This window comes from Aspergillus brunneoviolaceus, assembly GCF_003184695.1.
Source record: "Aspergillus brunneoviolaceus CBS 621.78 unplaced genomic scaffold BO95scaffold_31, whole genome shotgun sequence".
NCBI lineage: Eukaryota > Fungi > Ascomycota > Eurotiomycetes > Eurotiales > Aspergillaceae > Aspergillus > Aspergillus brunneoviolaceus.
In genome coordinates, this window is record NW_020290761.1 from 214,112 (window position 1) to 239,076 (window position 24,965).

The following is a 24,965-nucleotide window of genomic DNA, read 5'->3' on the forward strand; positions in this document are numbered from 1 at the left end:
ACCGTATACTGGGTCAGACACTATGTTGTCCCCTTTGTGATAGTAATCCCGTGACTGTTATCTATGCCGCCCTTCATCAATATTAGTGAGTTCATCTAAGCACCTCCCCGGATAGGAATGGCATTGTGAATTGGCAGTATCTACAGCAGCTCGAGACGGGGAGACCAAGACCAAGACCAAGAAGGCCAAGGATATTAGAAGGAGGAAGACATCGAATATTTCATTAGGTGTGGGACTTTCGCTTCGGAATTTGGAGCAGGGGAACGGAGCCTGGAGGGGGGAAATTGTACAGTACTGTATGTTTATGTTATTTTTAGTAACCGCCGTGACGGGCCCCTCTTCCTAAACCTTCCTGGTGGTTGTTCCTTTACCCCCCTGGATCATGCACTCTGCAGTCAGATGAAGGCTGGCAGCCATTGAGTCGGTTTGGCTAGTCTAGATGGTTTGGCCACGGAGAAGTGGTCCGTTGGGCAATATCATACTGGGTACTAAGAGAATACTGTGGGCGGAGTGGGTAAAGGACCATACTCCTGAACAGAATAAACAGTGCGGTAGCAATAACCATGGAAGACGGTAAGGGAAAGCCGAGATAATCGTTACTATGTACATGTATTATCAGTACGTAGTACGGAGTAGAAGTATGATAAATTCCTCTGGACTCCATTGGGAAGTCTGGATCCATCGATGGCGCATTCTAACAGGTCCATCCGACTAGCTGATCCTCCTTCTCGCGAATCCGGGGTTCTTCTAGGCCTGCTCTCTGTGTCTGTGTCTGTCTCTCTCCCCTCGTCTCCAGCCTCAGCTGTTTCTAATTTAACCTTCGTTCCATAATGCAGAAACATGAACTATCGATGTTCAAAAAATCCCCAGTTCGACTGCATCAAGTCGGAGTATTTCTTGATCCTTGCCCTAAGAGCCGGACTGATCCGGGTTGGCATTACGAGAGGTGGGAAATGCCTTGAAGATTTCATATCCGGGATCAATCAGAAACTGCAGAATTCCTGTGTACTCCGTAGTCTGCGGTAAGTTTAGTCTACGGTAGTTGGACTAGGTCAGCCTGGTCAGGACTATTTAATTAAATATTAAATAATCTTTAGATTATTTCCACGGGTTGGAAGTCTTGCGACACCCAAGTGGGTGCTTTCTCCACGGCGGTTCCACCGTAGGCTGGAGAATGCATTGAGCCAGTGCGTGAGGCCAGCGAATTAACCGCCTTCCCAATGGTCTGGCCCTGCGGTCCTTTTTTCCAGGCTTGCTCCGACCTCCGCCCTCTTCCTCTTTGGGATTGCACTGTACACTTCTTATCCTCAGTCCAGTCTGTGTTTCCTTCCCGTTCCTCTCTGCTCCTACTCCTGATCGGGGTTGTTGTCCATTCTCTTCGCCCTCTGTTATGAGTACTCATACCACTTATGATTGATTAAAACTTGCTCAAAAACTACCCGAACTAAATACTAAACTAATCTAAGAACAGAACTGACTGCTGTTTGTGGTGGTCACTGGTCTTGGTGGTTTCCTTCAGACTGTCTCATCTTCTCTTTCCCTTCTTTCCCACCTTTCAAACTCAATACTACTACCAACTTACTACTAATCATGTTTGAATAGAGGCTTCACTGTCCTCCATTCTTTCACTATTCCCCTCCCCCCCCCCCCCCATTTCTTCCGTCAGTCGTTTCTCTAAATAGATTGTTTGATGGTTTGATCGATCGATTCATTCACCAACCTCCACTCATTCCTTCTTTCCTCCGGAGTCTCTTCATGTTGACTCTTGTCTGTCGTTTGCGATTACCGCCCTACACATCATATCATTTTCTTCCACCCTGTTTGTGATCCTTGGGACTAGTAATTCTTGACTAGTATTCCCATTACCAGCATCTTCTAAATCGTCTTCCGCTTCACTCCTCACTCTTCACTCTTTTCTCACGCGGATTTCTACCTCCTGCAGGTCCAAGACATTTTCCCTTTCTCCCCCGGGAACCGCGTGATCTTTCTGCTCGTATTTCCCCCTCTTTCTTCTTTCTTTAGTCTCTCTGACCATCTCATTTGGGGGTTCCTACTCTTTTCAATCTTTTCCTTATCTTCATTCGTTTCCGCTTACTCTTTCACCTTTCGTTCCTCACGTTGAGGATTCCCTCCCCTTTCCCCCTCGCCCCTCCCTTGTTCCGGGGCGTCTTCGTGCTGCCTCGTACCTTCATCCCTCCCCATCGATCACTTTCTTCGATGATGTTCCGAGCCCGGCGATACCGGGTTCTCCTGGTATTTGCGGCCATCTTTGTTCTAGCTCTTGTTCATTTCGCCGGTTCACGAGAACAATCCTCTGCTAGTTGGCGTGCATCGCCGCCCGCCGATCGTCGACCGGGGGCCTCAGCCCCGAACCCACCCGCCGTTCCTGAGCAAGCCGCCCCTCAATCTCCGGCCTCTCCTCCGTCCGCCCATGACTACAACCCCGAGCGATTTTCTACCGAAGAATCCAAGGACACTTCACCTGATGTGGCCGTAGAGGGTCCCCCCTCGATCTCAGCCGAATCCCCCCAGCCATCCGAGGAGCCTGCCACCGAGAAGGACGGGGACAACCGGAAAACCACTGGACTTGGAGCTCCAGTCAAGGGCCAAGGCAAATTGGGAGTCGAAACACCCGCCGCAACATGGACACGCCCACATTGGCAGAAGCTGCCCGAGCTCTTCCCGATTCGGAGCGAGGACATGATCCAGTTGCCATCAGGTCAGCCCAAGCCGATCCCGAAGCTGCAGGCGGATTTCAAAGACGAAACCTCGGCCGATAAAATGACACGCGTCGAACGCTTGTCGGAAATCAAGGAGGTCTTTGAGCGCGCCTGGACTGGGTACAAGACCTCCGCCATGGGACACGATGAGATCAAGCCTCTGCGGGGTGGATTCCGAGATCCGTTCAATGGCTGGGGTGCTACGCTGGTGGATTCATTGGATACTCTCTGGTTGATGGATCTGAAAGAGGAGTTCTCCATAGCAGTCGACTATGTCAAGACGATTGACTTCACTACCACCTCCAAGAGGAACGAAATTCCCCTCTTTGAAACTGTCATTCGCTACCTGGGTGGGTTGATTAGTGCTTACGATGTTTCGGGTCACAAATATGATGTCCTGTTGGCGAAAGCCGTGGAACTGGCCGAGATTCTTATGGGAGCCTTTGACACCCCCAACCGCATGCCTTCGCTTATGTACAAGTGGACCCCGTAAGTCAATTTCGTCCGTCCTCGGGTAATTGCATAACCCCTAACAAGTACATGTTACAGATCTCACTTGACCAGACCCCATCACGCCGATAAGAAGGCCATTCTAGCCGAACTCGGCTCGCTCTCAGTGGAATTCACACGTCTGGCGCAGTTGACCAAAGAGAACAAATATTATGATGCTGTTGCGCGCATTACCAACGAGTTAGAGAAGCTTCAAGATCAGACCCAATATCCCGGCTTGTGGCCCGTGAAGTTGGACGCCTCGGGGTGCCGCAAGAACGCCAACGCCAACGCCAATGCCAATGCCAACGCCAATATCAATGCCAATACTAAGGAACTCACCAAAGCTCGCCTCGAGCAGGAGTATGCGCGCGACCGGCTCCCTGTGACTACCACGAGTGCTCATTCTTCCAAGCCGCATCCTACCAAGCCGGCCCCGACCGATGCGAAGAGCTACCAGGACTACTTCAAACCCCGCGATGCGCGGTCTCTTCACGAAGATGCTCAGCTTGCAGAGTACCCTGGAGCTGTGGCGCAAGGTCCCGGTGGCGCAGCTCTGAGCGCCCCCGAAGCGCAGTGCACCGGGGGTTTGGACACAGCCACCATTGACAAAGAGAAGTACAGCCTTGGAGCTCTTGCCGACTCTACATATGAGTATCTGCCCAAGGAGTATATGCTTTTGGGCGGTCTCAATGATCAGTACCGTTCCATGTACGAGAAAGCTATGAACACAATCCGTCAACATCTGGTCTTCCAGCCTATGATCAAGGGCGGCTGGGACGTCCGCTTTCTGAGCACAGCGATCATCCCCAAGAATAAGCCAGGCCCCACGGTCATGGAATACAAAGGGGATCACCTGTCATGCTTTCTTGGTGGAATGGTTGGCATTGGAGCCAAACTCTTCGGCTTGGAAGGAGATATGGACCTGGCTAAGCAATTGACTGACGGCTGTGTGTGGGCGTACCAATCTACCAAGAGTGGTATCATGCCCGAAGAATTCTCCCTGGTTCCGTGCAAAAAAGGCCAGCCTTGTGAATGGGACGAGTCGACCTATCACACTGCTTTGGATCCTGACATGCTGGAGCGTTTTGCCAAGGCGCAGGAGCGGAAAGAGCAGAAGGAGAAGGAGGAGGCAGCGGCTGCAATGCAAGCCGAGGCTGAGGTAGCTGACTTGAAGAAAAAGAAGACTCTACTGGGGAAGCGCGAGCGCGGTAACTGGCACGTCATTGGTTTGGAAGACGAGGCCACACCGAAGAAGCCGGAACCCGAGCAACCTCCTGAAGAGGAAGAAGAGAAGGTGCCCTCGCACGAGGAGTACGTGGCGACACGTATCAGTAATGAGCGCCTTCCTCCCGGGGTGACGAAGCTCATCAATCGCAAGTATTTGCTGCGACCTGAGGCTATCGAGTCGGTATTCATCATGTACCGTCTGACTGGCGACGAGTCGTGGCGGAAGAAGGGTTGGGAGATGTTTCAAGCCGTCTCGAAGTACACTCGGACGGAGTTCGCCAACTCAGCAATCGACGACGTCACCGTCACAACTCCCGAGATGTTGGACGAGATGCAGTCATTCTGGCTCGCGGAGACGCTGAAGTACTTCTACCTTCTTTTCAGTGATCCGACCGTCGTCAGCCTTGACGACTATGTACTGTAAGTCTTTCCTCTCGTTGTGAACCCCATCAAGTGCCCTGGCTAACGGACACACCGCAGGAATACCGAAGCGCATCCTTTGAGGCGCCCGAACTAATGATGGCTTTGTATGCATGTGCATTTTGCGTTCGTCCTGCTTGATTCTTAATTCTCCCCCGTTCTTACTCTTTGCTTCCTCACATTGCTGCTTTTGCTTGTAAAAGTACAGATACCACGGTCCAGTCCACGAGTTGTTGATTGATGCATTCGCCCTCCCTTTTACTGTTTTGTCCCCCTTCGCTTTTCTTGTGGGATGGGCTCTGTTATTTCTTAGCTGGCTTTGGAAATAAAAGGCTCATATATGGTGAATGGTGCTGCTGCTGTTGTGGACGATGATGTGTTGTATAGTCGTACTATTGTACGGGATTAAGTAGATAATGGAGTGGTAGACATGTCACTGTCTCTTTACAAGGTGCAAGAGAGGAAAGAAAAATTGATTTAGGCCCTTTGCTGTTTCTAGTGGCTGTAATCAGGTCATCAGTGAAAGAGTGAAAGAGTACCAACGATGGGGCCATGAGACGAGACGAGAGGCGGGGGACAAGCGAAGCGAAGGGAGGAAGGACGGGAATGACGTCCCGCCCGCCCGCCCGCCTTCTCAATTGATTATTGACAGCGTTCCCTCTCCGCTCCAACTCCCATCTCTCCTCCTCTCTTCACCCAACCTCTTCTCCTCTCCTCTCTTCTCCTCCCCTCTCCTCACCTTCTCTCCAACTCCTCCTTCCGCTCATTAGTGCTCCCTTTCCTGGCTGGAGCAGCGCCTTATCCGACTCCCTCGCTGCGGGCGCAAGACGGGATGAGTGCAGGGACACGCCACGCCCGACGAGGACGACTGAGCTGTGGGAAATGGAGTTTGAGGTCACCCTGGAGAACGAGCAGCAATTCTGGGACGGTGAGTAGTACCGGTCTGTTTCTTTCTCCATTGCCCGATCGTGCTCAGAATATACTGCGAAACCCCTCTGCTCGCTACTTCAATTCATTCGGAACTAATTTTGTTGCGCGACCTTGTCCGCAGAAATCCAAGAGATCGTTTCCGTCCCTTGCTCCTCGGAAGATCATATCGACAATGCGCTTCGATCGTATTTGAGCCTGGCTACGAAGTATAAAGGTTTTTCTCAGGCGATCGTCCGAAACGAACGCATGCAGTCCAGCTGACGCAGGACAACCGACAGATGAATACCTTCAGGGCGAGTTGGATGTTACCCGGTGCTTGTACAAGCTCCTGGCATCCAGCATCTTTGCATCGCATGCGGACTATGTTCGACGACAGATGATCTATTGTTTGTTGCAGGTACGCCCCGAGGAGTTCGCACATTGCCTCATGTAATGTGTGGGAAGGGGTGTGTGACGACGTCTGACATGGGGCATGATTTGTTTTCCAGGACGATGACCCGGCTACACTTCATCTCATTGCCTCGCTCTTGCTTTTCGACGGTCGCCAACATGAAGAGGCATTTCGGATGATGAACGAGGAGGGTTCGTTTCCGCGGTTGCTGGAACTGCTGCAGGTCCGCAACCGTTCGGCGGATGAGAGCATGCCGGCGGGCCTGCATCGGCTTCTCATGGACTTGATGTATGAGATGTCGCGGATACAGCGGGTGAAAATCGAGGATCTGGGTGGGTTTGCGCCGGCGTTTCTTTTCCCAAAACATGCCTTGGTTCGGAATTGTTGACCCTGTCTGTGTGCATGGCAGTTCTTGTGGACGACGATTTTGTTCGCGGTCTCTTTGACATCATCGAGGATCTCTCGTACGATGTCAACGACCCTTATCATTATCCAGTCATTCGCGTTCTGGTGAGTGTCGCGTCCAAGGTGGAAAGCAAATCGCTAATGACTCTCGGGCAGCTGGTTCTGAACGAGCAATTCATGATCTCGGCGCACGATCCCGTTGACGAGCAGTCACCCATGAATTTCCTGACCAACAAAGTCATCAAGGTTTTGTCCATGTACGGAAACTTGTACAAGACCTTTGGTGAGAATATAATCCTCCTAATCAATCGAGAAGGTATGTGGTGTCTGTTGTGGGGTGCGGACCAATGCTCTAACATGCTATAGGCGAAACGTCCCTCCAGCTCCTGACGCTTAAGCTTCTATACCTGATCTTCACCACTCCGAGCACCTACGAATACTTCTACACGAACGATCTGCATGTCCTGGTTGACATTTTGATCCGAAACTTGCTGGACCTGCCGGAAGAGTCGTCCGCCCTTCGACACACCTACCTCCGGGTTCTTTATCCGTTGCTCGCTCATACGCAGCTGAGACTGCCGCCTTACTATAAACGTGACGACATCAAGCGGATGCTCAGTATCTTGGTCAATGGTCAACTCTTCCATAGCGAGGCGGACCAAGAGAGAATCATGCATTTTAACGAGGCAGATGAAACAACTAGAAGACTGGTTCTCCGATGCGCAGCCGTCGACTGGATCCGCGAGAAAGAGTCGACGGAGGTTCAGAAGGCTGCGGTGCCACCCCTCAAAACCTCCGATGGCAATGACGAGTCGCCTGAGGGCGAGTTTGGTGCACCGCTGGAGCTGTCCCAGACACTCTCCCCGACGAGTACCGTGGATAGCTCGTCGGAGAATCTGTCTCCAACCCGTGCCGATGATGAGGCTGGCACGGGCTCTGCTAAGCTGAATGCGCATCGCAAGCTCAGTCAGGCGCAGAGATTGGGGATGCACCTCGAGCCGGCCTCGTCATCGTCGCTTAGTGTGCAGGAGGTGGCATCGCAGCACGAGAAACCGGGCGTGATCACGCCGAGCCGAAACAATGCTCACTTGGACAGTCCTTTCAGTCCGTCGGCGAACAGGGGGAAAATCAAACCGCTTCCCCCGAATCCTCGGCGCTGGAGAGGCCGTCCTAGGGCGGAAGATGATGAGCACGTGGACAGAATTCCGGAGGACCGGGAAATTCAAACTACGAGTCCGCTACCCCCGCCTGTCGCCAGCGGAGCGGGCGATCGGCGGAATTCCACCAGCACATCAAGCCTAGCAGTGCCAATTCCTCGGGCCCCGCGTCGGTCCGCCTCCAACCCCCCGCCGGCGGTCCCTCCGCCGCGACGGTCGACCCATGCCACTGTCCCCGGCATGGCCACTCTCTCGGTTTCCAGCCACTGCACACCGCTCACCAGTCCCTCGCGAGTCGTTCCCCAGCTCCATCATAATAGTGTGAGCGCTCTGGGGGGTGGGAGCAGCTTGGTCAGTATGGTTTCCAATTCCAAACATGGGCATAAACCCGAACCTCCCCGAGCCCGTCGCTCGGGACGGGAAAGACTCACTCCAGGGGATTCCTCGCATCGACCAGAGTCCCCTGCCGAGCATGAAGGCTCGACTCATTTGAGCGAGGGGTATGCGTGCGATGAGCAGGAACAAGCTGTCGGGCCGCCCACATCCTTAGGGATCAAGTCCGGTGGTCCGGTCAGTGTCGAGGAGGCGGTGCAGAACATGTCTGTTGGGGAGTGACGATCTCCCATTCTTTTCTAATTGATACTTGTTTTTGAGAATCATCTCGCATTGGCATATCGGCGCGTTCTGAGGTTTAATTTGTCTATGAGCTATTTAGTAGTGAGCTTTTCAGCATGTGCACTTCACCTTGACCTGCTCAAGTTGGTGACAGAAACGGCATCTATTGTCTTCTAGACTAGAGAGTAATACCAACGATCAAGCACTGTCCACTGCGGAAAAATAGTCTGGTCCTGAAACAACATGGGATTGCCTGCCCCATCTGATGGAAGCCGAGTTCCACTGCGTCGTCAGCGGGATCCATTCGTTTGATCAGGTCGTATGGTACCGTCTACTCCACCGGGCAGGGGATGTATGTACGGTATTTGGTATTCTGTGCGAAACATGTGTACTGTACTGTACCCTCTCACATTACGACTTGAATAAACGGACGTTTTCCTCACCTCCAAGCATGACAGACACAAGATCTGTCCCGCAGATCGACCACGATAAGTAGAACCCAATTTTTCAAGCGAGGAAACTTGAGATAGATATCATAGTACATACAGTCCTCATTCCCTCATGATTTCCACAAGTAACCAACCATAATCATATCCTATCATACACATCAGAGAAAACACGCAGCCCTAAACATCGAGCAAGCAATAGAAACAGTATCATGAAACCCAGCATGATATCACCCTTCCTTCCTCATCCCCTGAAACAAGCATGAATACCAACAGGAGGAGTTAATGCCCCAGGATCCCCCAGAACTTCTCCGCCCCAAAGGTATACCCATTATCCACCTTCCAGAGATCATCGAACGAGGAGAACAGCACCAGCCCTACCTCGCCATCCTCTTCCCCAGTCTTTGGGTCAGCATCAGCATCAGCATCAGCATCAGCATCAGCACCAGCTCCAGAACCAGACCGCGCAAACGCCTCCCTCAAACTCCGCACCGCAGCGCGCTGATTCTCCAACGAGGGCACGGCCTTCCCATTCGCCTGGCCAGCATGCGGCCATCCGCTTTCCGTGATAACCACCTTCTTGCGTTTACTCGTATCACCATCCCCATCCCCATCCCCCTCCATCATCTCGAGTAGCTTCCCCACCTGGCCCCTCACAAACGCCCCCGCGCCGGCAGCCTCGACCTCCTCATCAAAGAACGCATGACAGTTCGCCGCGCAATAATCACTCGCCGCACACACGGCGGGATTGGCCAGATGCGCCGCCACCGTGTCGACCGCCACGACGGGGCCGGGGTACCCGGCGGCACGCAGCGTGGCGCGCGCCGCCTGCACGGCGCCCACCACCTCGGCGGCGGTGTTCTGGCCGCTGTTGAGGAGTTCGTTCCCGATCGCGATTGTGTGGATCCGGCCCCAGTCGCCGCCGACCGCGGCGATGATGAGCGCCAGATCGTCGGTGAAGTGGCGGAGGTCGAAGAGGCCGGCGAAGACCTGCAGGCCGAGGCCCCGGGCCGCGGCCAGGACGAGGCGGGTTTGGTCGCAGTCGGTGCCGTAGATGCGGACGAGGGCGTAGCTGGTGAGCTGGGCGAGGTCGTGGGTGATTTGCGTGGCGGGTTTGCAGGTCCCCTCTGCGGTGTAGGGGGAGTAGGCGATGCCGTAGTTTTTGTCGGGGGAGGTTGTTGACGGGGGTGGGGGAGGTGAGGGAGGCGAGGGAAGGGTGTTGGGGTCAGGAGGGAGGGCGGAGTTGAGGCCGTGGACGACGTTGTTGCTGAGTTGGTTGGCGCTGTGGTCGAGCCAGGTTAGGGCTGCGGTGGCATCTTGACCCAGGCTTAAAGGGTTGGGGAGCCAGTTGTTGTTGTTGTTGTTGTTGTTGTTGTTGTTGTTGTTGTTGTTGTTGTTGTTGTTGCTGGGGCTGCTGCGGCGGCGGAGTGGATGGGCGGAGACGGTGTTGCTGTTGAGAAGGAGCAGCAACGCTAGCAGCAGCAACAAGATGGGGGCATAGGAATTGCAACTGCACGTCCACTGCATCCTGCACAGTGTTGGTCGTCCGCCGCTATCACGGTGGATGGTGGATGGTGCATTGAGTTGGGCAGTCAGAAGATAAGAAGAAAAGGAAAGCTAGATGATTGATTGTTCCCTGACCAGGGCTGCCTCCTGAAACAGGGACACCAGTGAATTCACTACACAAGAATGAGCATTTCTCCCCAGGGAATGTACAGGATAACTCCTACCTTGAGCCCTTCACCCTTCGCCCTTCACCCACTGACCGATCCTCGGAATGTCAACACTTCAAACCCCTTATAATCAAGGCTCCTCCCCCCCGCCCTATCCTGGATTGTCAAGCCACAATTACTTACCCCTGGATCTCCCTATAATTGCATCATCCCCCATGCCCGAGAACCCCCGAGAAAAGAAGAAAAAGTGTTATTAAATAATATGGTCTCTAAAAATATCCACGGTACCAATGTAGCCAAAGAAGTAGGAGAAACAAAGACGATCACCACTCAGTAAAAATGATGCGAGTCGACCGTCCATTAAGACATGTGCAGGAGCGTTTCACCTAGCATCTAGGTGCAATATGCTGTACAGGAACTGTGCTTCGACAGTGGGTTTTATCAACAGGGCCGGAAATACTGAGGCTGGGGCAGAATACGATGATGAAAGGACAGAGGGCGTATCATGGAAGCATTAAACGTCATGGCCAGGTCCCTACGACAGCCGGAGAAACAGACAAAAACGAATCACTTCCTCTTGCTCAGGACTTTCGTAATTGCGTGGCGGATGATCGTCCCCGCCTTCTCGATCTCTTTTCGCGTCAGGCCGATCGTCACACAGACCTTCAAAGCAGGCTCCACCACCTGCTTCGGCTCGAAGTTGTCCTGGAGAGTCTTGAGGCGGCTGATAAGGACGCCGTTGGCAAGACACTGGTAGCACCCAAAGTCAGCATCGTGGTCAGACGAAAAGACATAGACAGACAACACCTACCTCGTCAACGATATCCTGCAGCAAGAATTGTTGATCATCCTCGGAAAGCTTCTTCGCGTGGACCACCTCGGGCTTGAGAACCAGAATCATCATGGGATTCTCCGGGGCACTGGTGCAGTACACCCAATCGCTGCGAGGGTCCAACTGCGCCCACATGGCCTTGGTGTGTTCCCGCAGCTGCGTCACCGTCTCGGGGCTATTTTGCAGCATGTTGATCGTGGCACTCGCGGTGGTCGACAGCAGAGCAGGCAACGCGGCTGAGAACGTGTAGGCCGCCGCGGAGATCCGCTGGTGGTGCACAATCTCCTCCGATCCCGCGCAGAAGCCTCCACCAGCAATCAATGGGCCGGCCAGCGACCCCACGATCATGTCGACTTCTGCCGCGTCAACGTTCTGATGCTCCGTCACGCCACGGCCGGTGCGTCCAAGAACACCAAACGACCAGGTCTCGTCGAGGATGAGGCGAAATTTATACTTCAATTTCAGCTCGATCTTCAAAAGAAAGCGTCAAGTCAGTAAGCAAGACCCCCATACAACCACAGCTCGGCCGAGAAAGCACATACAACTCTAGGTAAGTCAACCATATCACCGTACGACTCGAACAGACCCTCAGTGATGATGAACCGTCGGGTGAGCGGCTTCCGCGCCTGCTCCTTGGTCACCTTGGCCAGGACCCGTTCCAGATCCTCCATGTCATTGTGCTCGTACCACCGGACAATACTCCGCGAAATCTGGATACCCTTGCGGATCGCAAAGCTGACCCCCTTGTCGGCCACGATGATGTCCCCGCGCTTCGAGAAAGCCGGGATCACACTGGAGATGGTCGAGAAGGCCTGGGCGTAGATGATACAGGACGCGGTGCCGAGGAACGAGGCGACGTCGGCTTCGGTCTTCATGTGCACGTCCTGGGTACCGTAGAAGCCTCGCGGGCCACAGGGTCCGACTCCGTAGTTGCGGAGGGTCTGGATCGCCTTCTCCTTGAGGGATTCGTTCGTGTTGAAGTTGTAGAAATTGTACGAGCCCAGGTTCATGACCGTCCGGCCGTTGGCGAGCTTGGATTTCGGGCCTACGGGGCTGGACAGGGCCCGCGCGCGTTCGCGTCAGCAGATGGACCAGTGGACCAACCCATTGAGGTCGGACAGTCGAGGGAATAGCTCTTACCCGACGATGACAGTACGCTTGTCCACTTCCATGGCCTCCAGGGGGGTCGGCTTCCCGACCAGCGGCTCCGGAGTCCATTCGTCGACCAAGTCATCAATCTCATCTTCCGAGAGTTGGACGACACCGGGCTTGGTCGAATACTTCGGCGCAAGAAGGTAGCGAACGGCGAACAGGAACAAGAACAGCTCCACGGCCGAGCGGATCGGGTCATTCTGATAGCTGGACTTCACATAACGGAGGAAGATCGCGGAGCCGGGAACCCGATGGAACAAGGCAGCGAGTTCATGGAGATACTCCGTAAGAAGCCGCTGTGTCTCCTGAATATCCATGGTCTCGAAATTGACGAGGCGCTCGTGGCGCTGAACGAAGACGCTGTCGGTGGGGAAATCCCAGAACTGAAAGAAAGACGACAACGGCAATCTACAGTCGAACGGATGGCATTGGAATCAAAGGTGTGAGATCTGTAAAGGAGGAGCTTTGGTCAGAAAGTCGAAACGACGCGGCACTTCCCAACTTCCGGACAGCCCAGGCCGCAAGCACGTGACTTCGTCTGCTCCTTGCAGGCAGCCATCCTATCAGCCCGTACTTAATTGTCATGTGACAACGTTTCTAGACGCTCACTAAATCCAGACTGATCCATCCATGATGCAACTTGGAAGCCCCTATAGCAGAGGACCAGTAGCCAATTTTGCTACGTAGTTGAGCAACCCCTACAAGATCCTACATTTACGCTATTCCTTGCTAGCTAGCATCATCTACGAGAAAAAGTCCAAGAATACCAAAGATAAAATGAATGGTGGAGAACAAAATGAAACTTGCAAGTCTAATGAACATACATAAAGGACTGGAAAACACCTCGAGAATACAGAATTCAATTGACAGATATTGGATCCATTAATGTTGACGACAGAAAAGAGCATGGGCGAAGAGTGTCCTTCAAGAAGCAATGAGAATAAAACAAAGGCAAATGTATGCGACTCGGCAGCGTCCTCAAGGCGCTGAACACTTTATACAACTCGTTTCCATGTTTCATTTTCGCAAAAAATGAGAGAAGGTAGAGAAGAAGATAATATGAAAATCCAACGTGGCAACAGACTCCTCACTAGCTGGAGGTGGCGGTGGCAGCCGGGTTGGTAGGAGTCCAGCCGGAGAACCCGACGGGGAGACCTCTACCCGTGTAACTGGCAATCGTGTCATTGTTGTCCTTGTCGAGGGGCTGCATGATGTTCATGGGAAGACTTGAACCCAGGTTGATGTTCTGGTTGCGAGCCACGAGAGGGGCGATGAGAAGGATAAGGAAGATAACCAGCATCGTGAAGTACAAGATAGCAAAACGAATGACTCTCCGCTTGCGAAGCTTGGACTGCTTCAGGGTATAAATGGGAGGACGAATCTGCCGACTCGGGCGCAGCCAGAAAAGAATGACCGAGTGGAACTTGTCAACGTAAGGGATGCAAAGAGCAGGCAACATGACAAACAGGAGAATATGGCCCAATACGAAGTCGGCGGAGAAGTAACCCAATTCCGTTATCTTACACAGGAACTCACGGCCAGGCTGGGAAAGAGTATGCCAGCCCATGCTATACCACTTACCCGTCCACCAGGCGATGTTGGACTGGTCATTCTTGAACTCTCTGGTGAGAGCAAGCGAGATGATGAGCTTGTAGATGAACCGTTGGATGGCAGCCATGGCAATCATGCCCATCACACATCTAGGCCAAGACCAAGACTCGAGGAAGAACATGACCTCAAAGATAGCCAGAAGGACAATCACGGCAATGGCGTGAGCAATGGCAGCCAAGACAGCACCGAACTTCTTGCAGCACATGCTGAAGATGGGACCCATACAACAAGCCAAACCGAAGAACATACCCGCAACACCGGCGTTGATGGCAATCGGACCGAAGGCAACGATGGCGATACGGACGATCGCGTTGGAAGCATGCTTGTTGTCGTTCGAGATACCGGTTCTCGAGTTGATGTACAAGTATGGCACGAGGGTAACACCAACGACCACCAGAGGGGCGATGATTTCACTGAAGAAGATGTTCGAGATGCGAGCTCGGGGAACATCGCCGGATCCCTTCTCCGAAGGAACACCAAGAAGCTTGCGCTTGTAACCAGTAATGCGGGTACGAGACAAGCGACAGAAGGCAATCCAGGAAGAGGCATGTGAGCGGGAGTTACCACGGGACAGCCAGCGGATGTAATCACGGTAATCGATGAAGAAATCGTGCCAAGCGAACTGGTGAGGGTTGAACAAGAATGGAGAGATCACCAGGGCCAGCAGTGAAACCCAGAACCAGATCAGAGCGGCAGTCCAGACAGTTGAAGTCGCGAACAACAGCATCAGAAGCTGACGAGAACCAGCGTAGATGGAGGGACCGGCGAAACGCGAGTAGAGGACACCGAAAGGAATACGAGCCGTTGCGAAACCACGGCCAGTACCGATGTAACGAGCACCGCCGAAAGACAAGTTTTGGTGGACAGCATTGGCATAGATCTGACAGACGAACACCTCGAACATGAAAGAGAAGGAACCAAAGTGCTTCGCAAGACGAGTCGCCATGCGCCACACACCTCTCTCAGTCAATTCTTGGACAGCCAGGGGAACGAAGGAGATGAAGAAGACAATGAAGATGGAGATAACACAGCGGTTGACCCAGTTCACGATAGGCTTCAGGTCAGCACAGTACGTGGGACGGAGAGGGTCGGTGATCGGCAGGTCGGAGTTGTACTTGCAGGTGATGGTCTCATGTCTCAAGGCACCGAGGTTGACAAGAACGATCATGAACATCTGCACAGACAGCATAATGAACATGTTGTTAATGTGGAAACCAGGGTGGGCATAGTAGAAAGACAAGAAACGATCGAGAGGCAGCTGAGTTCCAAGATAATAGTATTCTCTGGACAGCATCTGCTCACCCATACCAGTACCAATCTTGGTGGTGAAGTTCAGAATGGAGCCAAAACCAAGATCACGACCCTTACCGCACTGGAAGTACTCGCAATGCTTGATACGTCCACCACGGAGCAGAACTGTCATACCAGCATAAATGTCCTCGTTAAGGTGCAGACCCTTTTGAGCCTTCGAAATACCGCCACGGGTCGTCATGAAAATACCGTTCAGGAAATCAGGGTGACCGTAGTGCAGCTTTCCACCAATTTGGGCGAGAGTACGCGCGAACAAAGTACCGAATGTCTGTTCCTTACTGGCAGCAACGTCACCAAGCAGACCAATATTCTCAGAAAAGATGTATTCACGGGCTCCGAGAATAGCAACCGGGGTCGTAGTAGCGGAGGGCACACCAGGAGTATAAGGAGAAACGTTGTCAGTGGTCAGTTCCTCGAATTCGGCCAGAACACTGCGGATCTTCAAGCACTCCTCCAGGTAGTTGTCCTGGTTGGCGTCGATGACCTGGATGTATTCACCGCGGTAGAAAATGATAGAGTGGTTCTGGTTGTCAGACTTTCCGTCACCAAGAATAGGATTACCAGAAAGTTGGATTCTGAACTTGGGCTTGCGCATTCCATTGTCGAGAAGCTCGCAGTGTCCGTCAATCAGAGCAGAGTACAGACGGGGCTCCTCGCCCTCCTCGGCCGGAGCCTCCTCATCAAGATAAGCGATCTGGAGGTCTGGGTAGGCACGCAGAAGGAACTCGGTGTTCTCGCGCTCTTCCTTGTTGAACTTGGCATAGCGTTGCATGGAAACGCAGAGCTTGAACTTGCGGCGGGCCATACGTTCAAGCTCACGCTCAAGCTTCTCTGAGTTACCACCAAACATCTGGACGACTTCGGGGTTCTCGACACGATACAGGAGCTTGATGGCGCGGCTGAAGTTCATGAAACCGGAGATAGTTCTGTAAAGCGTTTGGGAGCGTAGCGAAGACCAGATACGAGTGCGAAGAGTGTACTCAGGAGCGGCGGACTTGAAACCAACGCAGTAGAATGGCAGGTCATCAATCTTACTCTTCTGAGCATCCTTTTCGCTCTTCTCCTGGTCACCGTTGAACTGCGAGGTCTCGTCCGCCAGAATCTTGGTGTCCTTGACGAAGCAATCCCACTCGTGAGGGTGAAGTTGCTTAAGGTATTCCAGCAGAGTAACACGGGAGTAGGGCTCATCCTCACGAATAATCTCACGCAGGGACAGCAGAATCTTTTCACCGTAGTGAGGAATGAGGACGGTAAAAGTGGGCATGTTGTCGACCGGGAGCGGCTCGGGCATAGGCGTGGACAAGGATTGGGCGAAGAAGGAGATACGACGTTCGGCCTCGCTACCAGCGGGAAAGAACTCAGTCTTGAAAGACTGATCTTCCTGCGAGACGAAAAAGGTAGGGGCACGAAGAGTCCGCTTGCCTTCGACTTCGGAAGGAACCTGGTGGTAGAGCAACTTCTGGACGTGGTCGATGGCCAAAAGGTGCTCTCTATACATGGAAATGATGATAGCGTTCCATACCTGTGAGATGAGAACCTTGGGCTTGTACTTGATTTCCATGTCGGTCGTAGCGAGCACCTTCGAGTAGATACGCTTGGGCAGGCGAGAGAAGACATTTCTCCAGGGCGACCAGATCGAGACACCGAGGTAGAACGACCTGGCGACGGAGAAGATCGTGTTACAGATAACGTACCACAGGTAACTGTCGAGGAAGAAGAGCGTCAAGTCCATGAAGAACATCAGACCCAGGAGAATCTGAGGCTGACGGTGGCAGAGCACGTTGGGGATATAAGTGACACCCGCACACTGGTGAATGCGCATGGGCGACAGGATACGGATAGGATCCTTCAGGGACAAGGTCAGGAAGAAGTAGGACTCAACCAGCTTGGCACCAAAGACACAAATCCAGAGACCGTAAGACATCCACATGTCGTTACCGGTGAGACGAGGGAAGCTAGCCGTGAACGTCTGACTGGCAACGTATTGACGTCCGTGCTTCTTCATATAACTACCAAAGAGACCACCAAGCGGCATGACAGAGAAGAAGAAGAACGTAGCTAAGGCGATGAAGAAGTGGACGATACCGATGACGAGAGCAATCGTCTCGCCGATGGTTTTCTTGAATCCGAAGACAACAACACCAGGAGCAAGATTGACGATGAAAACGGCCAAGAGGAAGAACAGCCGCTTAGTGAGATGCTGCGCGCCAGCCCATCGGCGAGGGACATACATCCATTCACAAATGGTAGCCATGATCTGAATGAAGGAAACCAGAGCACCTCCGAAACCAACAGCAGACCAGTAATAAGAGCCTGGCGGTTTGTTGTCCAACTGCTGTTGGTAGTCGGTGGTGTAAAGCGTCGGGGCGTTGTAAGCAGTGAAGAACCAGAAAGCACCAAGATGGATAACCCAGATACGGTTGAAGTTGGTCACCAGATGGAACCAGGAACGTGTCTCGCGGTAGGTCTTGAAGAAGGCCTTCTTCCAGTCCACATCCTTCAGCTTTGTCCATCTCTCCGCGGGCGGGACATCCACCAGGCGGGTCTTATCCTCGAACGAAATGCGCTCAATGCCCTCGGGGTACCAGAAAAGCTGGTTCATATCATCATAACCGATGATCTTGTCGTGATCACGCTCGCGACGAACATACTTGCCATCTGAGATCTCGTAACCTTGATCACGGCAGAACTGGTACAAGGGGGTGATGATTTCATTCAGATATGTGAGCTCTTCCACGGGCTCAACCCGGTTCTGACACTCGGGAGAGCTGTAGTAGTCATCGGCGCACTTGAAGATGAAGCAGAGGCATTCCGGCAAGTAACGGACCTGGTTGGCCTCACCCCAGCACAGCAGATAAAGGGCAATCTGGCGTACTCTATCATGCTGAGACATGCGGTTCATCCGGGTCTTCCACCGATATTCGGCAGCTTCCAGACTGTTGTCTCCCTCCAAAGCCTCGAGGTTCTCTTCAACATTCTCGGGATTTTGCTGGGCAGCCTTTTTGGCCGCGGCGCGAGCTTTTCTCGTCTTACGATCGGCCTTTCCAAGCTTCATGTTCGCGAAACCAACGGCGTCATCCAGATCCAAATGAGCAGAAAAGTACCACCGGCGGTAGTTCGCGTTGTCACCACCAATGTAGTCGGCGTGGAGCGACAAGAGAGCCTGGTTAGGGGTCATACGAGAAGCTCTGGAATCCAGCTGTGTCATCAAGTGGTCGTACATATTGCGCATGCTGTCCCGCTGGAAACCGAACTTGTTGACCAGGTCGATGAAGATATCCTCGATTTCTTCCTTGGAAACAGGCACCTGACCGTCCGAGGCCCAGGCGGGGAAGGGCTCCCGCGAGCGCTGACCAGCAGGTAGAGCACCACCGTAGTCCATGCCGTACACGGGGGTGGAGGCCCCGGAAGAACGGTTGGCACCATAGGAGACTTGGGAGGAAGGTGGCCGGTAACCGCCGCCATATCCACCACGACCACCATACTGGCTGTCGGCGTAACTATTGTAACGCTCATCGCCGCGGCCGTAGTAATCCATGTCAGCCGCTCGAGCAGTCTCGGATCTCATGGTGAAGTCGCTGAATGTTTCGGAATCCTCTTCGGACTCGCCGCGGCGTCTGCCATTGCCGCCATGGTTGCCCTGGTCATAGTATTGGTCGCCGTAGTACTCGTCTTGGTGGCCACCATCATAGTAACCGCCTTCTTGTTGATACCCTTGGCCTCCCTCGGCGTTGTAATGATTTCTGTTGACCACAGGTTAATCCAGCTCCTCGGGTGGCGAGATGTAGTGGGAGCCCAGGTCACATACCCTCTATCATAGTAACTATCACCATAATTTTCATGATCATAATAAGCCTGGCCATGCTCGTCTTGGTAGTACGAGTCACCATGCTCTTGCTGGTGGCCGTAGCCCTCCTCGTAGTGGCCCCCTCCTGCTGCTGCGGGATAACCGGACATTTTGACGTGCCACAATCACTAACTCTTCGAAGAGGTTCTATACGATTGCGAGTGATGAGTTTCCGCAGTCATACCCAGCAAGGAGCATCCCGTAACCGGGGTGGTCAGGACTTACATGAACAATGACCCATTAAAAATTAGCTGAAAATATTCCCGATGGCTGGAGCATATAACAGGCAGTCGAATTCTTGGTAGGATCCGTTCGCTAAAGATCGAAAAGGTCGAAACACGTCGAGTACACTGAAACCGAGAGCGCTTTTTGTCCCCTGGAGGCACCAGTCCCCGACAGTTGAACGGTGTTGAAAGTGATTCAAACTCAAACCGAAAACAATTGATTCTGCTGGTGACCGACTTGTAAGGCGAAGTCGGGATGTCGTTGGTAAAGTCCGTTTGTTAAACGAGTGGAAGGGGTCAAGCCAGTTGGTCGAAACTGAACTAAAGGGGGGGCGAGCGAAAGGCGTCAATGAATGACCGTTGTAGGTCGAACCTATCTCAGTCAAGCAACACCTCCCTCTTCTTTCCTCGAAACGAAAGAATCAGAAAGAAGGAAGGGAGCCAAGTCGCGTTTTCCTGGGGGGGAAAAGTGGTTGGGTGACTTGGGGGTAGGTGTTTTGGGGGGGGAGTGGGTGGGAGTGGATGATAAGAACAAAAGAGTGGACTGAACAAGACAGGGAACCGAAAAGAAAAAAAGGAAGAGGTTAGGGAAGAAGCAAGCAAGAAAGAGTGAGAGAGTGAGAGAGAGGGAGAGGGAACGAAAGAAGGAAAGGACCCAGAGAGAAGGACGCTTAGAGGAGGCTTGCTTGAGTTGGACGGGTAGTGGTGAAAAAGGGAATTGATTGACCGACAAGCAGGGAAGATAGCACTGGCGCTACTGACTGGGCCAGTCTTTTCGCTGTCGTTCTCGAGCTAATACAGAATACAGTCCTTTCTCAAGTCCTCAGGGCTTTTTTTTTTCTCTCCCTAGGATTGGATTGGGGGGGGAGGAGGGTGGAGGAGGGGGGGCAGAGTGTGTAAGGGAAGGGGGGGGAGAGGAGACTTGTGGTTATTTTGGGATCTGGATCTGCTAAAATACTAGTCGCGATACCGATTTCTCCTGGACTAGTGGTAAATATGCCCGGTCAGCCAGGCCAGGGCGGGGAAATGCAGCCAACCAGCAACTCTTCACGTAATGTTCCATGGGATGGTGCATGCAGTGGTACCTGGTATTTACCAATATTTACCACATCTCGGTATGTTAGATACACGCAAAACAGCATAACGTGTGTAATAAGAGAGTACTTACTGTATGTACCCACCACCATCTCCTCCTCCTCCATCAGCTATTCATCCATCCATCCACTTTCCCAGTCACCTACACTTATCCATCCAGCAGGTACCAGGCTACTACTACCTGTACCCAAGGTACCTTACTGATCAGCTTTGCTCAGCAATTCTTGACATCACGAACAAGAGGCTGGGCCATCTGCTTATGTACAGTGCTGTAACTCCAGAGTATGTAGCTACATTGTATATGTAACCAAAGATACACTATACTTTGCTTTAATTGAGTGCCTGAGATACCGTGGTTAGGGACCTCCCTGGGTGCCACATCTGCCGAATGTGAGGTACGCGTAGGAGATCACCAACAAATTTTCCATCCCGAAAACTACCACATCCATTCATAGAGAGAGAGAGAGAGAATAAACTATTCAACCCCCATCCTAAAAGTCTACCGAATGCAGCAGATGGCGACAATCAGAATCCTCAGTAGACTTGAGTGACTGACGTAGCTGGCAACCACATTGATCCATATTCTCCTCCAAAAGCCTGGAGTGGTGGACACAAAAGTTCAAATCTGCAACAAGTGGACAAGACTCGTCCGGAGATACGTACTGTGTGCTTCGGCATCCATGGAACTCAGCGGCGGCCCCTGAAGCCCACCTCCCCCCGACCCACAATTCTAGACCATCAGGAAATGGGAATTACCCAGATCCGTACCGAAGGGCTGGGAAGTTGATGCGAGTATCGGTGTAATAAATTACGGTATTCGAAATTCGCCGCTGTCTTTGCTTGTTTGCCCTTCCAGTTCACAAGCATTGCTCCCACCAGGCATGAAGGGATGAATCATGAACCATCTTCATTCCTCAACCCGCCCGTACCAGCAACCACAGTCCATCTTGTTACAACATCATAGTGGCAAGGTCACGAATGCGTCGCCGGGGCGGGTGGTTGTTTATTATGGTGGCAGCGGTCTTTGATTTATTGGATCCTTACTCCGTAGCGAGCACCGGATTGTTGCAACAGCTTCATGCTGTGGAGAGTTGGCTCCGTTGCTGAGAAAAGGCTCCTCATACTCAGGTACTGTACACCCCAATAAAAATCTTATCTATGTATTGCTAGTACTCGACTGCGCCCATGTAACGCTTCCTGCATATATGCTCCGCCTCGTAGGAACTTCATAGTCCATTGTATTGAGGATATCATGGCTATCAGTAGCAGGCAAGAATAGGATAAGATTCTGAGCACACTCTCGGCAGTGCAGTTGCATTACCAATCAAGCTGGCAGCATGAATTACTACTCTACAACCGATCATATCATGTCCTTCCACGAAAACTTCTTTTACTTGTATGTTACTGCGTACTTGATCACCCCACACAAAACCATGTACAACTGCAAAAGATAAAGGAAAGAAAAAGGAACACTGTACACGTTACACTGACTCTTTCGCCACGAATCGACACGCATAGGGAAGCATACATCATACAGAATTAGCTGCTTCGACCCACAGCCGCTGAGTAAGGCAGGCACTGAACATCTGACTGCTTTTCCAATTATAGAGCAACCCGTCTCCCTTGCCACAGTCAGTACACAAGAAAGAGACATGCGCCCATGGAGGCACACTGGCACCATTTGACAGGACAAGAACTGAGTAGGATAGCTGCCTGCCAGAAACCAAGCCCGTACATAGTCCAGCCCCAGTGGCCACGAAACTTGTCCAGTGACAGCGGCTGCGCATCACTTCTCACAAGAATGGGGAAGAGGTCTGGGCAAGCCCACCAATACCATTGCATGTACTTGGGGTATATGGAATCCACCGAACTTGTCCACCCACCCTAAGCAATAGAGACAACGTGGTCTGTGATGCCAATTCTTGCGGGAGACTTGCATTGAGTTCGAGGGTTCCCTGATGGCTTGACTGTCTACGGAGACATAGACATGTACATTCCGGTCTTTAGTATTATTAGTTCTACAGCTCTGACGGGAGCGGGGTCTGCCAATGTTCGCTTCAACAGTACAGTACATATTCATAGCACATATGGAAAGAAACGAAGATCGACTCCGCACTCCATACCCATCTATTCTTAAGCATTGCGGATGGGGGCGCATCTAAGACAGTAGTGACAAGAGCCACTCGTCGTCCCCTGAAGACCCGCGAAAGGCCGCAGAGATCTACCCAACTGATTCAAGGGATGCACTATCGGGTTCCAGGTGGTCAACATTGCCGGATGGATTCACTCATTGAGGCTATTTCCAGGTCAGTCAGTTCATGATCACTCTGCAGCGGATTTAGCATCTAAGTCGATCGCTTGCTCTTCACGATCGGATCACTGCTTGCAGAGTATTTTGAGTTGAGAAGTACGATCCCCGGGTATAGATCATCCGTCTCCTTATCTGAGACTCTTACATCCACGGTTGTCCGATCGATAACTCTACGTTGTCGGCCGTTGCAATCTTGGAGAGCATGGTGAATGTATACAGTACATGGATAGGGAGATAGACAAGCAGACAGGCGAACATTGAGATTTGAAACTTACCTGAGAAACAGTAAACCTGCAGACGCAGTTCCGTTGGTACGAGGAGAATTACTGTACGACAAGGCGGCGGGCCTCTTAGCGGCATGTAATCTTTGCAACCTAACCTTACAAACAATCCGCCAACTGTAATGCCACAGCCACTCAAATGGCGCGGATGGGAGGGGGCCGGCGTTAGGAAAAGCCCCCACACCCCAAGAAAACAGGACCCAACTTTCAAGCCTTGATTGCGGTGGCTGTTTTTCTTGCTTTTTGTTCGGTGTCTGCGATTTTGCAAGCCCGTTCTGAACTCCAATGAAATGTTGAATTCCTATTGGTAATTCAGGGAAAGGTAGGTAGGCCACTTTTGTCCTGCTCCATAGTAAGCAGTGAACTAATCAGCCTGTAGACTATGATCGACAGGTGTGGTTGGTGATCGTGTATCGTCTGTCGTTCCGGCCTCCTTAGACACACTCCTTAGCCTCTTTTGCCAGGCTTCCAGCCTTTCTAGTCTACCGGTGGTCTAGGGCGAAGGGGGATAGAGAGAGGCTGTGTGGAGACTCACTTGGATACTCACTCACTCAAGGTACACTGTATTAATTATGAGCACGGAGTACTATTGACAACCATCTTCCCTGGAAGAACCACCGATTCTCAGGACCAAACAAGGATGGCCACTAAATTACAGCTTCCTATTGAAAAGAGACACAATGTGGAATATTGTTAGTGGTAGCCATGGATGAGGACCGGGATATTCAAAAGGAGCCCCGTTATTTGTGAGAAATTCACACCTTCAGGTCAGAGGGACTAAAAGCGTAGCCGCCCCACAAGCTACGTAAGATCCATGATGACATCGGTATCGGTGGGAAAAGCGCCCACGATAACTGGTCTCTGTCTCTTGGGCTGTCCAGGCCACTGAGTATCAATTGGTTCGCAGTGGGATTGGATGTCTATCTCAACGTTCTTCCGCCTGCGTGGCTTGATTGATCAATCCAAACAATAATTCATAACTAGTCTAGTAAGGACAAGGATTAAGTAAAATTATGGATGGCTGAATCAAGTTCCAAAAATATGCAAAGTAAACAATTTCTGACCCGGGTTCCAAAGCCGGCATAGCCATGGAACCGACTGTCCTGCCTTCTCTCTTGACAAAATGATACCACTTAGTACGTTGCAATAGTCGTTACTCCGTGGTATAGTCAACCCCTCGAAGATATAGTGATCTTCACTCAATAGATTAATAAAGGGTTCATGGGACCTAGAACCTCGAGAGAATACTATAGCGCGATACTAGTCAAATGAAATGGTCGGAACAGTAGTCTAGCAGCTGCTCGGGAGCGATATGCAAGATAGGTGCTATGTGTGTGCAATGTCTGCCCGTTCCATTTATATCTTCCTTGCCCTTGCAGCAGATCAGGAACATACATGTACTATGTACTGCACCTCGGTACTTAGACTCGATAGCAACCCAAGTCTCAGGGTCATTGGTGATGTCTAGCATGCACGATATTGTATCATGCAACTCTATAAGTAGAGGTAGAGAAGATAAGACATCCCTCCTCGCAGGATCAACCTCATTCACAGGCATCAGATCCTTTCTTTTCCCCTACCCCTCCTCCCCCTCCCTCGAATCCCCCTGATGGACTCGAATGAATCTCGCCATATCACTTTTCCGAAGGACCCCTTTCCCCTCCCCCAATGATTTCCCCCCCTCCCTAGCTGCTCCGTACTAGCTTGCGGGATATGCGACCGCAAGCAGTAATCCCAATCTCATCGCCAAAGTCCTTATTCTGCCCATTGTGGGGTCATATAATCAGAACACTGGGCTAGCAGGGAGCGGGTTTCAACACTGTTT

The 24,965-nt window shown here is 52.1% G+C and overlaps 3 protein-coding genes across 3 annotated transcripts; 1 reads left to right on the plus strand and 2 right to left on the minus strand.

Annotated features, from left to right (window-relative positions):
- Nucleotides 1–2,220: 2,220 nt before the first annotated feature.
- On the plus strand, nt 2,221–8,357 carry BO95DRAFT_431601 (class I alpha-mannosidase 1A; the record flags this gene model as incomplete). Its single annotated transcript, XM_025585019.1, is given in 8 exon segments — nt 2,221–3,209; nt 3,270–4,859; nt 5,630–5,787; nt 5,911–5,995; nt 6,015–6,186; nt 6,278–6,512; nt 6,590–6,901; nt 6,952–8,357. 8 exon segments carry the CDS (start codon nt 2,221–2,223, stop codon nt 8,355–8,357), a joined length of 4,947 nt encoding a protein of 1,648 aa, XP_025442577.1.
- Nucleotides 8,358–9,097: 740 nt separating this feature from the next.
- scw4 (putative cell wall glucanase (Scw4)) lies at nt 9,098–10,024 on the minus strand (the record flags this gene model as incomplete). Its single annotated transcript, XM_025581841.1, has 2 exons — nt 9,098–9,180; nt 9,262–10,024. Coding segments are annotated over 2 exons (846 nt in total), but the record flags the coding sequence as incomplete, so codon positions are not given.
- Nucleotides 10,025–11,043: 1,019 nt separating this feature from the next.
- BO95DRAFT_463407 (putative 1,3-beta-glucan synthase component FKS1) lies at nt 11,044–19,339 on the minus strand (the record flags this gene model as incomplete). The annotated part of the gene is made up of 6 exons (XM_025588990.1): nt 11,044–11,226; nt 11,288–11,779; nt 11,851–12,361; nt 12,449–12,820; nt 13,552–19,125; nt 19,191–19,339. The coding sequence occupies 6 exons, from the start codon at nt 19,337–19,339 to the stop codon at nt 11,044–11,046; spliced, it is 7,281 nt and encodes a 2,426-aa protein (XP_025442579.1).
- Nucleotides 19,340–24,965: the final 5,626 nt, after the last annotated feature.